At 39.1% G+C, this 15,957-nt stretch overlaps 1 protein-coding gene across 1 annotated transcript in view; it reads left to right on the forward strand.

The window, feature by feature from the left end:
* LAMA3 (laminin subunit alpha 3) overlaps positions 1-15,957 on the forward strand; it is a 248,463-nt gene that overhangs the window by 118,200 nt on the left and 114,306 nt on the right. Inside the window, 6 exon segments of the mRNA XM_079108746.1 lie at positions 514-646; positions 2,608-2,750; positions 5,230-5,327; positions 5,833-5,986; positions 10,428-10,591; positions 13,982-14,090. Of these exon segments, the coding sequence (XP_078964872.1) occupies positions 514-646; positions 2,608-2,750; positions 5,230-5,327; positions 5,833-5,986; positions 10,428-10,591; positions 13,982-14,090 (801 nt within the window).

The following is a 15,957-nucleotide window of genomic DNA, read 5'->3' on the forward strand; positions in this document are numbered from 1 at the left end:
TTGGGGTCTTTAACCCTTCTCCAGCCACCATTGGTTTTTGTGACCATTTAGATTTTCTCTGTGTGAAATGGGTCCTAGAATAGTCTCTTATGGGCGTGTGTGTGAAATAACACACTTTCCTTTCCTTCTCTTCTGCCGTTTTATTTTTCCCAGCCAGTGGTGGTTGTCCCTGTCACCGCGGCTTTCTTAAACTAGTCCATCTAATCCTTCGCTCTGTCTGCCTGATCACAAAAAGGTCAAAAGAGGATCTCAGTGGCTGAGGGAGCGCACTTTCACTGTAACTTTCATTGTAAGTGATTTTAATTCATCGTTAGGCTTGTTTTCATATAGTTCCTTGGTCCTTGTTAAGTGAGCGTGAACATACCTATGTACGTGTGTGTGTGTGTGTGTGTGTGTGTTGTATACAAGTTCAATGGTGAAACTCAAATAGAATGAAGTCATTGATTGGCTGTGATTGGCTAACATTTCTTTTAACCAGTTTTCTATGTTTCATGGCTTTTTGGTCTTTTTCAGAATGAAGTAAGGGTGATGTTGGATGTGGGGAAGTCAAATCTCTCCTTGTTTCACATTATTCTGAGATACATAAACCCTGGAACTGAAGCAGTTTCTGGTCATATAACCATTTATCCATCTTGGGTGAAGTCAGGTGGGTAAAATTCCAAGCCTTTTCAATTTGAAAAAAAAATGATCACGATATTGTTTTCTCCAATGTTCCCAAAGATGACCATCCTTAGAGAACATTACAGTTGGTACATGTTGGATTGGACAGTTCTCTGGATGCTCTTTTTTACCTTGTCATTCTCTAAACTTTTTGCTTATTTAACTTCTGCTGTTAAATTATCACTGTCACTTAAATAAATGATATAGCAACCTTTGTACCTTGGCTGATCCCATGGGTCATGACATCTTCACTGAGCAAACCTGATTTTATAGCTCATTCATGGTGAAGCAAGTATCACATTTTTTGGTGTTATTTAGGAGACCTTGGCCTCTTGCTCTTAATTCTCTCATTATTTCAAGCAAACCAAGTAGTTTAAGGAGAAATGGGCAAGGATAGAAATTTTTAGGAAGAAGGCTGTAAAGCACAAATCCCAACAGAACTCCAGGAAGAATCTTTCAATTCTCCTTCCAGAGGTGAGGGACAGGAGAAGAGAGGACAGCCTCACCCACAGCTAGGGGCAAGGCCTGGAAGTATGTCCTACAAGGAACCAGGGCTTTTATCATTCTTGGAAACAGATTCCAGGGATCATTTGAAGTCTGATAAGGACACAAAATGGCACCCAGGGAAATCTAATTTAGGATCAAGATGTAAGCATCTTTGTTCAGCATCCACAGCAGAATTGGAATGGAAGGAGGAATGATGTCATACCCATCCTATCAGCCAAACTCGCACAGCTGGAGGTTGATCCACTAGTAGCCAGTAGGAAGAACTGGTGGACTGACTTTATCACGCTTAGAGTAGTCCAACTTTCATACCCTCATGTGATAAGAACTTTGTGAACTGAAGAGGAAACAAAACTGAGAGGTTTAGTACATTGCCTGAGTGCACAGCTGATCTTTGTAGACAAAGTCTTTGGACTCCAAACACTTTCCAGTAGTACCCTCTGGGTGACAATGCCATAGCTCTCTGCCCTCTGTTAACTCATATAGTCAGAATACATTTTGGTTTGTTTCCTCATCCTCTGGGGCACTTCTCCCCAAGTCCGAGTCGGGATTCCAGTGACATATTCCCAAGGTAACATATTCCTTTCCCAAACACCACTGTCCACACTATACCATATTCTCTCATTTTATAGTCTGTATCCTCAAATTCTCTATCCCCACCACTGGGGAGCTATGTTCACTGCTTTGACAATAGAACTCAGTTCCAGGCCTTGTGCATAGATGTCTGTAGAACTAGAGCAAATGCAAAGATTTGGAGCAAACACTTCTCAAGAAAAAGTCTCAATTGAACTCAGATGCAACAGTCTTGTTTGTTTCTGAACCATCTGCAGAAAGTCCTCTGTTTAATGCAGAAGAAACATGTTGCATCCTGAAAATAAGTAGAAGTTCAAAAATTTTATAATAAAATGAATGCATGCTCATTGATAAAAATAAAAATTTTAAATCTCATATAAAAAAGGAAAAAATAATTTGTCAGTGTAATATACTGGGAATATTCTATAAATAAGAAATATTCAATAGCTTACAGAAGTTAGTATTCTTTAAAAATTTTTTTTTAGTTGTTGATGAACCTTTACTTTATTTATTTATATGCAGTGCTCAGAATTGAACCCAGTGCCTCACACATGCTAGGCAAGTGCTCTACCACTGAGCCACAACCCCAGCCCAAGAAGTTAATATTCTTATTTCATAAATGTAGAAAATTACATTTCCAGCATAGACAACCACTGCTAACATCTTATCAAATATCTTTCTCATCTATTTTGTACATATGCATATATACAAGTAAAAAAAAAAAAAACAAGATCAGTAAATCAGTATCGTGATCAGTAAACCATTTCAAACTTTTTCAGATATAAACTGAGTGCCTGAAACAGAACTATCTAAAATCTTAACCCTAGCTACTAGAAAGATGTCTGAAACAGTTCTTTGGATTTCTGGTAGGTGCTGCTCAAAGCAAAGAGATCACCTTCCTGCCGAGTAAGGAGCCAGCTTTTGTCACCATCCCCGGAAAAGGCTTTGCAGACCCGTTCTCATTGACAGCGGGGACATGGATTGCTCGTATTAAGGCAGAAGGAGTCTTCCTGGTAAGACAGAGTTCTGAATGGTGATCTCTGGGGGATGTTCCCCCACTTAAGATGGTCTCATCCAACACCATGACCCACAGTGACCAGAAGACATCAAAATCACGAATTTCCCTTTTATCATACAGGAAGCTAAGCTGATCTTTGCCCTCAAATAACATAATGATATAGGGTTATTCCTTCCAACCAAGTTCTCTTGGGCAAACGAAACACAAAAAACAAATAATCCAAACTCTAACTCAGAGTGACTCAAAGTTATCAGAACAAATGAAAGCTTTCATATGCATGTGTCCCTGCCTTCCAAAAGCTTATTTGGTATTTCCTGTCATAAATCAGAGGGTACCTAAAAAAATAAGCCTCTCTGGGGACTGTGCAGAATGAAGTCAGAAGAACCCAGAGAACTCAAAAATCCTAATATCAGTGAGATATTCAGTGTTGGAAAGAGAAGAGACCACAGGACCCATAACACTGTTCTTGCTCCCTCCTACCTTAAACTTAGGCAAGAATTACACGAAACTGGTTACTTTTGCTAAAGAACTGTTCATCAAAGGAAAGACTATGTCCACCAACACTAATAGAGTAACCAGAGAAGGCAGAGAGATAAAACTTGTTCTCTGGGACACACTGCTTGGATATCTGCTTTGAAGTCTGCTTCTGCTTATAACAAGGTCTTTCCAAGACAAAATCATTGGCAAAAGCTTGGTTTCATGCTCTTTGAGTGGAAAACATGAAGCCTTTCCTTCTGGCACAACCCATTGATTGGTCTCAACTTGAAGCCTGCCTCTCTTGCTGATTCTGAATAATAAGGACAATATTTATCCTTACAGATTCTTTCCAAATCTGGAATCTTATAAAGATAACATGTAGGTTTATCCTGTCCATTTTTTCTTTTCTTTTCTTTTTTTTTTTCTGTTTTTGACTTTCTTGGCAGAAAACTGTACTGCTTTAAAAAAAAAAAGTTTAAGAGTGCTGCACAGATGTTGGAAATGAGGATGAGGAAAATTCCATTGATGCCAATAATGGGTACAAACTTGAAAGAAAAATTCATTATAAGTTACTACCTAGGCATGGAAGATGCTTCATGGTGTATAGTCTGTGCAACTGTACAGTAGTACACTTGTGGTTTTTCCCCATAATGATTCCATTTCCCATAAAAGTATTTTATTGAGCACCTATTATCAACCTTTACTGCTCTAGAATCTATGGAATATCAGGTAATGAGGAGATATAGTTCCAACCTCAGTAAAGTTACAAGTCAAACAATAACCATTTTAGAAGTAAAACTTAGGTAGTATTTCAGTCAGTTTTTTGTCATTGTGACCAAAAGACTTGACAGTAACCACATAGAGGAGGAAAAATTTATTTTGGCTCACAGTTTCAGAGGTTCAATCTATTGTCAGCTAATTCCATAGCTCTGGGCCTGAGGTGATGCAGAACATCATGGAAAAAGGATGAGGGAAGCAGCTCAGGACATGGCCACCAGGAATTAGAGAGAGAGAGAGAGCTCTGTTCACTAGGGGCAAAATTGAAACTGCAAAGTCACACCCCACAGTGGCCCACCTACTCCTGCCACACCCACCCCTGCCCAATTAATCTGTAATAGTGGCTTAATTCACTGATTAGGTTACACCTCTCACAACCTAACCATTTCACTCTGGGAATTCTTGCATTCATACATAAGTTTTAGGGGGATACCTCATATCTAAACCATAACAGGTAATAAGACCACCGAGTCACCTGAGCCACAATCTCCTGCTTCCCAAACATTTCTCCAGATGAGGATAGAAATGCCAGGTGGACCATGCATGATTCTTTTTGCTATTGAGCAAACATCCCTTCCTCCTTCCCTTGAAGATCTGTGGTGTGGCCACGTATCTGGGACTTCTGGATAGCTCTTAAACTAGCCATGTCTTGAAGCCCAGAGTTTTTTTTTCCTGAAGAGCTGGTTAGCCAAATTTATTCTGTGGGCTTCATTTGGCACCCTAAGTAAAACATGTACTTCCTCTCATTTGGTAGGGCAAGCAGTAGTTCAGTCCATTCTCTTGAGTCACCAGAATTACAGAACTTTGCCATATATACCATGCCAGGTGAGCATGGCTTCTGCAGGAGCGGAAAGCCATCTGAAGTCATCTGCATTCAGTGTTCTGTGGTGAAGGCAGCCAGCCTCTGAGGGGAACATCTTATCAATTGACAGCACATTATCTTGTTGATTTTTGAATTTATAAACAACCTAGACAATAACATTTCTTCTGAAATTTGAAAAATACAAATGTTCACATTGAAGCTCTTATCTCCAGTGTATAAAGAACTCCTGAGAGCTGTTTGTGGGTGTTCGTGAGTCAGGGTAAGGACAGGAAGTTGGTATAGAGAGGTTACACAGCAACTTCATCTGATTATGAATCTAGCTAGTATGTTTAGTTATTTTAATCATCAAGACAGGGCTCCCAACAAAATGAGTAATTGTCTCTTTGGCCTTTGCTAGGATTACCTGGTGCTGCTCCCCAGGGACTACTATGAAGCTTCTGCACTGCAGCTGCCTGTCACAGAACCATGTGCCCATGCAGGATCTCCCCAGGAAAAGTTAGTATGGGGCAGAAGGTGCAACTGCGACATCACTGGGGGCTTCTAAATTAGAAGCCTTTAACACAAGGGTTCCTGATAGTCCTCAATATCACAACCGCAGTCGGATGTTCTGGATTAATGAGTTGTGATTTTTCTTCTGGGTCTTACTTGTGTCCTTCAAGTAAGAATCACAAAGCACTTTGCACCAAGCTGTTTTACGAGTGGCTACCACCCTGTAGCAGGCGGAAGTGTTGCCGCATGCCTAAGTTATAACCCCAGGGTCATGCATTGGAGGCAAGGGCTTAAAACAGAATCCAGGTTTGTGGATTTTGTTTCTTCCCTTCCTGGTACAGATGAAAATTCCTCAGTACTGGTCATAGACAGAGTAGACACTTACTAAGAGTCTGTTAAAGAATGATACACGAATGAATGAGGTGAACTGAATGACTAAGAGTCCTCAGGGGACATTGATATTCGGTTTCATGTTCTCAATTGTAACTAATGTGTTTTGTTGTTGTCGAAGTTGCTTGCTTTACCAGCATTTGCCAGTGACCAGGTTTCCCTGCACCTTGGCTTGTGAGGCCAGGCACTTCCTGCTTGATGGTCAACCGAGACCCTTGACAGTAAAGCAGCCCACCCCAGCACACCCAGTCATGGTGGACCTCAACGGGAGAGAGGTGGGGGAAGCTTCTTATTTATTGTCAGTGCTAATACTATACCCTTATCTGTGTCTATTGAAATGCTTGACCACAGTTGCTTCTCAAGCTGGAAGAATTTCTCAGGGATGTTTATCAGCATCTGCTGAGGTCTCTGGTTTTGGTTGGGTCTGGATGGCACCTCACACTGAGCCTTGTTAAAATTGTTCTTTGAGCACTTTCTAGACGTGGCAGGGGACACGGGTAAGTATAGAATCCTTTACTTTTTGTTCCCCAGGGGAGGCATCTTGTTCTACCTGAATCAGGGCAATATCTGTCTTCAGAGAAAGATGAGACTCAACCTAAAAGGTCTCCATAATCTTCATGACTTACCCTAAAAGGACACAATACCCACTCACTGTCCAGCCCTGTAGGCTAGGCAATTTGTAACAGCTGAATTCCTGGAGCTCAAAATCCAGAACTGCTGCACCCCAAGGCAGTTACTCATAACTTGGAGGACATGTTATTACAGGTCTTAGCATTAGTTCTCTTCCAGGAGTTCTTGAGTCTCACAACCAAATATAAGAATATATTGATTTAATATGTGAGTTAAAATTACAGTACATCAGCAATAATAACAACAACACTTCAAACTGAAGACACTGAAAACAGCCTCCTCTACTATATTTTTATTGTTTTCTATGACACTCTCTGTTTTGTACCTGTGAAGAAAATATTCATTTGGTGGATTAAATACATAGAATGAAAATATATGTGGCCTTAGTTCTCCCTCAACATTTAGATATAACATTATTCATGAATAATAATCCTAACATTTTGATAGTAGCAGCTAAGGGTTTTGATTATATTACTAAAATATAGTTTTTGTTTTATTTTTTAGAATTTTTATTTCACAAAATAATACATATGTGTGTTACAACACATAAACAATATAATATAAATATAAACTAAATGATCCTTCCTCTTCTCCATTCTAAAATTTAATTTATTGCATTCTGTACTGTATTTCTACACACACACACACACACACACACACACACACACACACAAGTGTAACTTGACATACACATTCATGAAAATGCATAAACACAAATATACAGATTCACATATTTATGTGTGCTTGTGTGTCTATTTGTGTGTGTATTCCCCAGACAACAGGGTGGTGCAGCTGAGAAAGGCCAGCCTCCAGCAAGAGATGTTAAAGACTCGTCAGAAGGTGTCCTTACCTGTGAATTAGCCCAGAGCCACAGTGCTGAGCTGTTCAGCAGAGCCACTTTGGGTTGATGCATAAAACTAAGTCCTGGGTTGTCCAGTTTTATTGAAAATTCCAGTTTAGTGTTTTATCTGAATGCCTGCAGACCGATAATACCTTCTAGTCCCATGTGACTATATAAACTCAAATTAATTAAACTTAAATATAATTAAAAAGTCAGTTCCTCAGCTGCACTAGCCACATTTCAAGAGCCCAGTAATCACCTGTGACTGGGGTGCAGATCACGGTATTTCTATCATCACAGAAAATTCTATGTATCCTGTTGTTATAGATTATTGTGCTGAGATTCAAAGACTTATGGGATTAGAAGAGGTTTTGAAAATGATGCTTCCCTTCCTGTAAAAGAATCTTTTTTATACTCTCCTTGTTAGTTTCATTTACCCTCTAAATATGAAACATGAATTTTGTGTTCAGAGTTGAGTCTCAACCCCAATATATCTCATTTGTATATGCACATATTCCAAAATCTAAAACCCTCTTGGTCCCAAGCATTTTGTATAAGTGATCCTTAGCCGGTGCTATCATGTATCATGAGGATCTCTGCAGTGGCCTCCCAGTTAGCTCACCCACATCTGCTCTTGCCCCTTGCAGCTGAGGAACTGACTTTTTAATTATATTTAAGTTTAATTAATTTGAGTTTATATAGTCACATGGGACTAGAAGGTATTATAGGTCTGCAGGCATTCAGATAAAACACTAAACTGGAATTTTCAATAAAACTGGACAACCCAGGACTTAGTTTTATGCATCAACCCAAAGTGGCTCTGCTGAACAGCTCAGCACTGATTGTATCATTGCCCCTCTTGCTCTCTGTTCCTTGTAAATTTACAGCATTGTAAATTGTTGGGGAGCCTCCTGCTGCATCCTCTTCCTCTGAATGCTTCTTCTTCTCCTTATTGTCTTGTTATCTGGTCCCCGTCCTCCACACTGGTTAGGTCATTTCTTGTCCAGGGAAGCCTTCCCTTCTCCCTCATCTCCTGACTAGCTCAGGTCCTGGGCTTGCATGTTTCCATGGCACCTCTTCTGAGCATTTATCACACATGTAATTTTATGTTGTAATTGTCTAGTTATTTAATTATTTCATTAAAGTCTATATGAGGATAGAGACCATGTCTGCCTTGTTTTCCATGGTATGCCCACCATCTGACCAGTAGGCCTGGCCTAGAGTATGCATTTAACACTTGTTGACCACAATGTTTGAATCCCTGTTTTGGCATCAGAGTTGTTAGGTATCTGCATAAACAACAGATTTGATAAACCCACCTTCTATGTCTTTATCCTAAGACATTATGTCTAGAAGAGGGCAGTTCTGTGCCACAGAACCAGTTTGATACCAGTTCCATTCAAATATCCCTTTTTAAAAATAAGAAACTGATAACAACAGTAAGCATAAATGTTTTATTTATCATTTTAATGTCTTTTATCTGAGTTCCTCAAAATCTGCCTTTGCCATCAAATGTATTTTAAATTCTTCCAACAGATCTTCCAGAAATCAGTCCATAGAACTCAGAATGGGGAGCCCATTAGAAATTTACAGTAGAGTGCTATGATAGAATGTGTAGCCAGTGATAACATGTCGAAGAAAACCTGAAAAGTCATTGACCCATGTGTGTTTTATGGTGGAGAGAAGACAGAAAAGCTTTCATTTGGAGATGCCCAGGGGAGAGAAACCAGTAATGACCTCTCCACATGCGCCGTTGGCAGTGCCATACTTCACGCTATAATAGAGGCAAGAATGGTGTGAATAATCCACGTATTTCCCTGAGGGAAGTCTTTCTGTTATTTAAGTGGTAGAAAAATCACCATGGAAAATAGCATTTATGTGGTTCAGAGCTGTTCAGAAAGAGCAGTCAGTGTGAATTTCCTGAAGGCAAGGAGAAGGAGGACCGTTTTAATTATGTGTGGTATAACTCAACTGGGCCTGAGCTTGTGGACTGAGGTGGGTTACACAGCTAAGGAATGTAACTCTGATACTGGGTAAGGCATTGAATATGACCACACACCTCAAATGAGCAATTCTGTTTCTAGAAATCATATAGAAATACCAGCATGGGAAATATATATATGTGTGTGTGTGTGTGTGTGTGTGTGTGTACATATGTGTGTGTGTGCATATACATATATATGAAGATTAAAGACAACCTAAGTGTCCATAAATATTTTTATAGTCATACACTAGAGGGGTAGGCAACCATTAGAAAAATGAAGTCTATTTCTATATGCTGATATCTTAAGACATGAAATACTATTGAGTCAAAAGAACAAGTCATAGCAAAAAGCAATAAACGCAGCTATAATCAACACTGTTCATGTGCTACTCATTACATGCTACATATCATTCTAAGAGTTCTGCATGTATTAATTCATTTAATCCTCAAAACCATTTTAAGAGGTGCGTATTGTTACTACCCTCATTTAGTGCAGGAGGATACTAATATATAAGAGGTTAAGTAATGAACCCTAGATCACACAACTGGATGTGGTCTGATTTCAGACTCCATGCTCCTAACACATAGGTGAGATCGGGGGAGGACACACTTTTTCTGTAAAAAGCCAGATAGTAAATATTCTTGACTTTGCAGTCCACATAGTTTGTCATTATAGTCCAAGAACATCTCTGATTGCCTACCATGATCAGTTTTTTTTTAAAGTGTGTGTGCACATTTAGGCATAGTAAAGGGTTTGAAAGTATGAGAACTAAGCTATCAGCTGTTATTGTTGTGTTACTTTTATGTTATTGTCACTAAGGTAATTTAAATTCTTTTTAAAATAACAGTTAATAAAGAGCCTCAAGGCATATTCCCATTCCTCATATCCTTCCTTGGTAATCTGTTTGACTTCAAGTTTGGGGGTGCCTTTTACTGCGAGAAATGGGAGCTAAAACACTACAAAGTGGAAGGAGTAGACACCCCTATAAATAGAATGCCTAGATTTGGAAAATGAAAATAAACAATGCCCCTTTAAATTTGAAATTCACATAAACGATTATTCATTACTTATCTGGACTTCAAATTCAATGGGGCATCAAGTATTTCCTCCCAACATCCACCCCTGTAGAACCATGTCTTACTATGCTGACATGCAGAGGTATCTCCAGGGTGTTTTCTCTATTTTCACCAAATTGCATGTAAATAGGTTCAGTGTGTTTCACCTCTGGTTGATGGTCTGTCTGCTTGGCCTCTCTGGCAGGTGGAACTGCATCTACGGCTGCGCGTCCCACAGGTCGGTCGCTATATGGTCATGGTTGAGTATGCCACAGAAGCAGACCAGCTGTCTACGGTTGACATGAACATGAAGAGCCCTGGAGGGTCTGTTCTGGCAGGTCAGGTGACCATATACAGCTGCAAGTACAGGTAATCAGCCCCCATCCTACCCTGAGAATTCCCCCTTGTTCCCAGGGAACAAATACATGTCTGCCTGAGGAACTTGGATTTGCATCTGCATTGGAACCTTGTTTTCTTTTTGATGCAAATCTTAAAAACATGCAGGGGACTACTTAGATGATCCAGTGTCATCTCCAGCATGCCTCTCTGAAGGCAGTAAGTTGAAAATTATACCATTTCTTAAAAAGCTGCATGCTCTTCTTAGCAATTCGATTCAAAATTACATGAAGCTGCATGACCTTTTGTCATTCTCCGTCGCTCTTAGTGTGGTACAAGGAACTCAGTGTTCTCACCTCAGAGGCTGTCAAGTACATGGGTACGTGGCACAAGGAAAAAGACTCATTCTCAGTACCCTTAGGAGGTGCAGACCTGCTTCACAATACGCCTTCAGAACTGGGGATAATTAATGTTTCATGATTGCCAGATGAAAAAAAAAATTGACAAAGGACGTTTAAAATCTGCCTTGATGAAGTTCTTCTTGTCCAAGAGCACTAATGGACTAGAGTTTATTAAAAATGGTTTTCTTTACACAACATTCCAAGAACATGCTTTAATGAAAGAATCAGCAAGGTGCTTTCCACATGAGATTAATTGTATGATAAATGGTACTGGAAGTCAGTTGGAGTTCCTATAAACAGCAGGTGGAGAACTGCAGAAAACCCACCTAGTTCTTACCCAAGGCCTTGAACATTTGATTACCTTTACTTTCACATTGCTTTTTGTCAAGCCCAAGATGACCTGAAGAAGTTGGACATTTTCCCTAACGTGAAAATGGAAAAACTTACTCAAAGAGTAACTTCTGGAAATTTAGAAGGGAAACATTCACAAGATTCATTGAAGTGACTATTGGATTCACATCATGCCTTCAGCAACTTTAAAAATGCAGCTGTGAAGACTTTATCTCTGGTTTGAGGAAAAGAAAACAAAACTGTAATTGTATTTGGCTTTTTTTTTTTTTTTTTTTCTGTGTTGGAGATGGAAGGAAGCCGGCCTTGTGCATGATAAGCAAGTGTTCCACCACTGAGCTGCACCCCTGTCCTGTATTGGGATTTTTAACAGGACCATGAGCTGGGCCTTAAAGAGTTCCCCAGAATGCTCTGTCACTATCTGAAATGAGTTGGATCTTTAGGTGACATAAACACCACCAGTATATGCACTCCCAGATGAGTGGATCACCAAGTCACCTGAGTTCCGGTGACCACTGACCAGAGGACTGGGGCAGGGCTTCTCCACACCTTGCCATCCAAGTCCACCCTCCAGTTCAGCTCTTTTCACTCCTTCCACCTTCCTTGTCACATGGCTTGATTCCAGTTTCATGGGGTCTAAAGTGGAGATGGCCCAGGAGATGGGAGGAATTATTCACATGACTCCGGTGACTCTGAATCATCAGAAGAGTTCTGAGAATATCTATGCCAAGGATAGGAGGGGTTTAAAATGGAAGAAAGAACACACTCCCAGGATCCCATGAGTGTTGTCTGAATGGGTTATTGAGGAATAACTGCCTGACATTCTGCAGGATAGTTTTGGCTCTGGTCATGACAACATTCATAAGTCTCTGTCATTAGAATTCCAGGACAGTATTATGTTCACCTGGGAATCACTTGCTTTGTGTTTAACTACTCTCAGGAAAGTCCCATTGTACTATTTTAACTTGGCTAAAATATTTCCTTTTTGTCCACCTGGTTTGTCTTGTGGACTAGTGAAAATGAACAGGAGAAAAGTATGGGAATCCAAAAATATGGTAACTTCTGGAAATTTAGAAGGGAAACATTCACAAGATTCATTGAAATGACTATTGGATTCACATCATGCCATCAGCATGATGCAATGCTGGTGCAATATTCGACCCATAACAACCTACTTCAAATGACAGGACGCTTCAGCATTGTCACACATTCTCTGCAGGTTTGAAGTTTTCCCAACATTTCTCAAGTGAGATCTAACTATGTTGTTAAAAAGACAATATTTCAGCAGAATAGCAGGGAATAGAATGCTAATGGGAACACTGCTTTTCAAAATAGTGCTGTGGTAAATCAAGTCCGCTCTTCATAATGGGAGGTCATTAATGATTAAAGCAATCCTGTTATTATTGTTAGTCTCTTTATTAGTAATAATTTCATAAAGGATAAAAATAAATTTAAATGAATCACTTCATATATTTAACTTGCAGGATTATGCTTGAATCCAAAAGCAGTGTTTTAATTCACACACACGCACACAAATTAAGTTCCTAATATGTGGACAAATTCTGCTTGTTTTTTTTTTTTTGTATATTTTATCTCATTTTAATCCTCACCTAAAAAATCATTGCCTAAATTACCTCAAATATTAATCATAGGTAGTTATTCTGTCTCAATAGGTTACTAGTTTCATATTTTATTTATAAACAGAAATTGCTGCAGAGTATGAACTCAGAAACATTATTTAAAAAAGACTTCCTCTATGGGTTTAACCATTGGAATTATGTGTCCTTTTAAATGTTTCCAAACTCTGTAGCTCACTTGATGAGATGGTAGAAATGAGGAAGGAAGAAAGAAGTAGAACAGATTGAGTCTCAAAGGCAAAGTTTGGATTTCCCCAAAGTTGAATAAGGCTTACTGACTGGGAATGGAGTGGTCATGAGTGGGTAACTTCAATTTCAAATGCTCCCAAGAATATTGGTAAATTTCCAAGAAGGCTATGTGTTAAAGATTTGTCATTACTGCCCCGAGGTTCTTTCTCCCTGTGATTAAACCAAGTATGCATCAAGCCATGTCGGAAAGGTAAGTAGGCCCCTTAGTCCTGAAAGATACAGCAGTGGTTATAGGAGAAAAGTTCTTTTTCCATAGAAATTTTGTGCTGTGTCTTAGTCCATTGGTGCTGCTATAACAAAACATTACAGTCTGGATAATTGATAAAGAAAAGAAGTTTATTTCTCACAGTTCTGGAGTCCAGGAAGTCCGGATCATGGAGCCTGAAACTGATGAGAACCTCTGTGCTCTTTCATGCCATGGTGGAAGGTGGAAGAGAAAGAGCACATGTGTTCGTGCAAGAGTCCACTTCATAATGAAACCAGTCCCGATAACACCATCCATTCACTCATAAGGGCAGAGCACTCATGTTGTGTCCTACTCTCTTGAAGTTCACAATGGCAATTAAATATCAACATGAGTTTTAGAGGGGATATTCCACTTTCAAAAGCAGATTGTATTACTCTGCAACTTGTCATGCAGGAAAATTTACTACTGTTCATCTAGTTATAAAGGGGAAAACCTGAAGAGCAGTCAGCCTCCCCTCTAGGGATGTGCACAGTGAGGGAGACTCTGGGGGCTGCAAATTAGAGAGGGGGGCTAGGCTAAGAAAACTCTGTTTCCTTTGCAGTGTTCTCTGCCGGAGCATTGTGATCGATAGCAGGAGTCGCATTGCTGTGTATGAACTATTAGCAGATGCAGACCTTGAACTCAAGGTGCAAATGGGCCAGTTCCTTCTGGTATGCTTCTGTTTTGCCCATTGAACTTTAGAAGCATTTTGTTGCTATTGATATACTTTTTTAAAGCTTATTTAAAATTTGGCTGCAGTTTCATTACATCTATAAAATTAACCTGTGAAGAATTGCCAGTTTAATGTTCATTCTTCCCATCTAGAGCCTGGCTTGCTTCTTTATTTATTTGAGCCAATTTTTTATATCACCTAATAAAGTTTAGTCATCAAATTCAAACACAACTCACTAAACCCATTTCATTAATTTTTTATTCTTTGTTACCAGAAATGAAATATTCTTTGTCATTATATTTCCCACTTTATTTTTATTGTCAGAATACAGAAATGCCATTGGTTATTGTTTATTTATTTTCTCATTTTGCTATCCTATTACCTCGTATGTATAATATTTTGCAAAGTCCATCAAAATTTTAAGGTTTATTATTAGCTACTTTTTAAAAAATTTCTATTTCAAAAAAAGTGTTATCTAGTTAATTTGATGTATATGCTTAAGAGTTAAAATATGAACTGGAGCCAAGGAAATAACCTTTCTGTCCACCCTTGTAATAATACAACTTCAACATTAAGAGACCCTGGGGTCTGCGTAGGAAGGGGTGATCGATTTACAATAGCTGCCTCAGGGAATTTACGATTATTTAAGCATGAAGCAACTTCCCGTTACTGCTGATTTGAAGCATGTATCACACCCTGGGAAATGCCCAGCCAGTCTGTACAAATGCATTTTATATAGTTATGCCTGACAGTATTAAAACCTTTGAACTTACCCGGGTGTAGTGGTGCATGCCTGTAATCCCAGCAGCTCGGGAGGTTGAGACAGGAGGATCGTAAGTTCAAAGTCAGCCTTAGCAATGGTGAGGCATTAAGCAACTCAGTGAGACCCTGTCTCTAAATAAAATACAAAATAGGGCTGGGGACGTGGCTCAGTGATCAAGTGCCTCTGAGTTCAATCCCCAGTACCAAAAACAAAAAACAAAAACAATAAAAAAAACACTTTGAACTTAAGAGTAGCTGAAATTCAGTTTTTAATGAATTATTATTATGAAATTACAACTCTTTTTTTTTTTAATAAAAAATAACAATCCAAGTGAATCTAACCTCTTTATCTTTGGAATTGACCATGGGCTGACTTGAATTTAAGCATAGGTTTTACCCCTTTAAATTTTTCTTTTTTCTTTTTTTTTTTTTTTTTCCTGTGCTGGGAATCCAACACAGGGTCTTACTAGGCAAGCCCTCTACCACTGAGGCATGTCCCCAGTCCAGTGTACCCCTTTTGAAATAGCCTCTGTCATTTGAGGTCAAGGCTGACTAGAATAGAAACTCCATGAGGACAGAGGCTGTCTGCCTTGGTCTTGTGGGACCCCCCCATCTCAATGATGTTCAGTAAAAACTTTTATGAACAGGTTTGCCATCGAGTTGATAATATAATTTTGTCTTACATAAAATATACTGGTACATTAATGATTGAGTTTCTCGTATGACTCAAAAACTAGCTCTGAAGACAGATTTTTCAACATAGTCCAAGTGTACCTGAAATTCAGGCCATTTTTTTTTTTTTTTTAAATCAAGAAAGGTTATTTCTACCAAGAGCAGCTCTCTCTTTGAATACCAATACAGCTCTCTGGCCACCCCCAACATTGCCCTCTTCCTGCTAGTGAGTCTCAAGAGCCAGCACAGAACCTGGAGAAGAGAGAAAAAAAAATAAAAATAAAAAACACCCCAAATAGGCATCAAAGGTCACTAAAAAGAGTTTTTTTTTTTTTTTTTAACTTTTGTACGATTTTTCTCAGTTTTATTTATTTTTTCAACAGCAATTTGGTCAGCAATTCTGTATACCACAAAAAAGGATGTGTTATCCA

The sequence above is a fragment of the Sciurus vulgaris genome (genome assembly GCF_902686455.1).
Source record: "Sciurus vulgaris genome assembly, chromosome: 13".
In the NCBI taxonomy this organism is placed as follows: domain Eukaryota; kingdom Metazoa; phylum Chordata; class Mammalia; order Rodentia; family Sciuridae; genus Sciurus; species Sciurus vulgaris.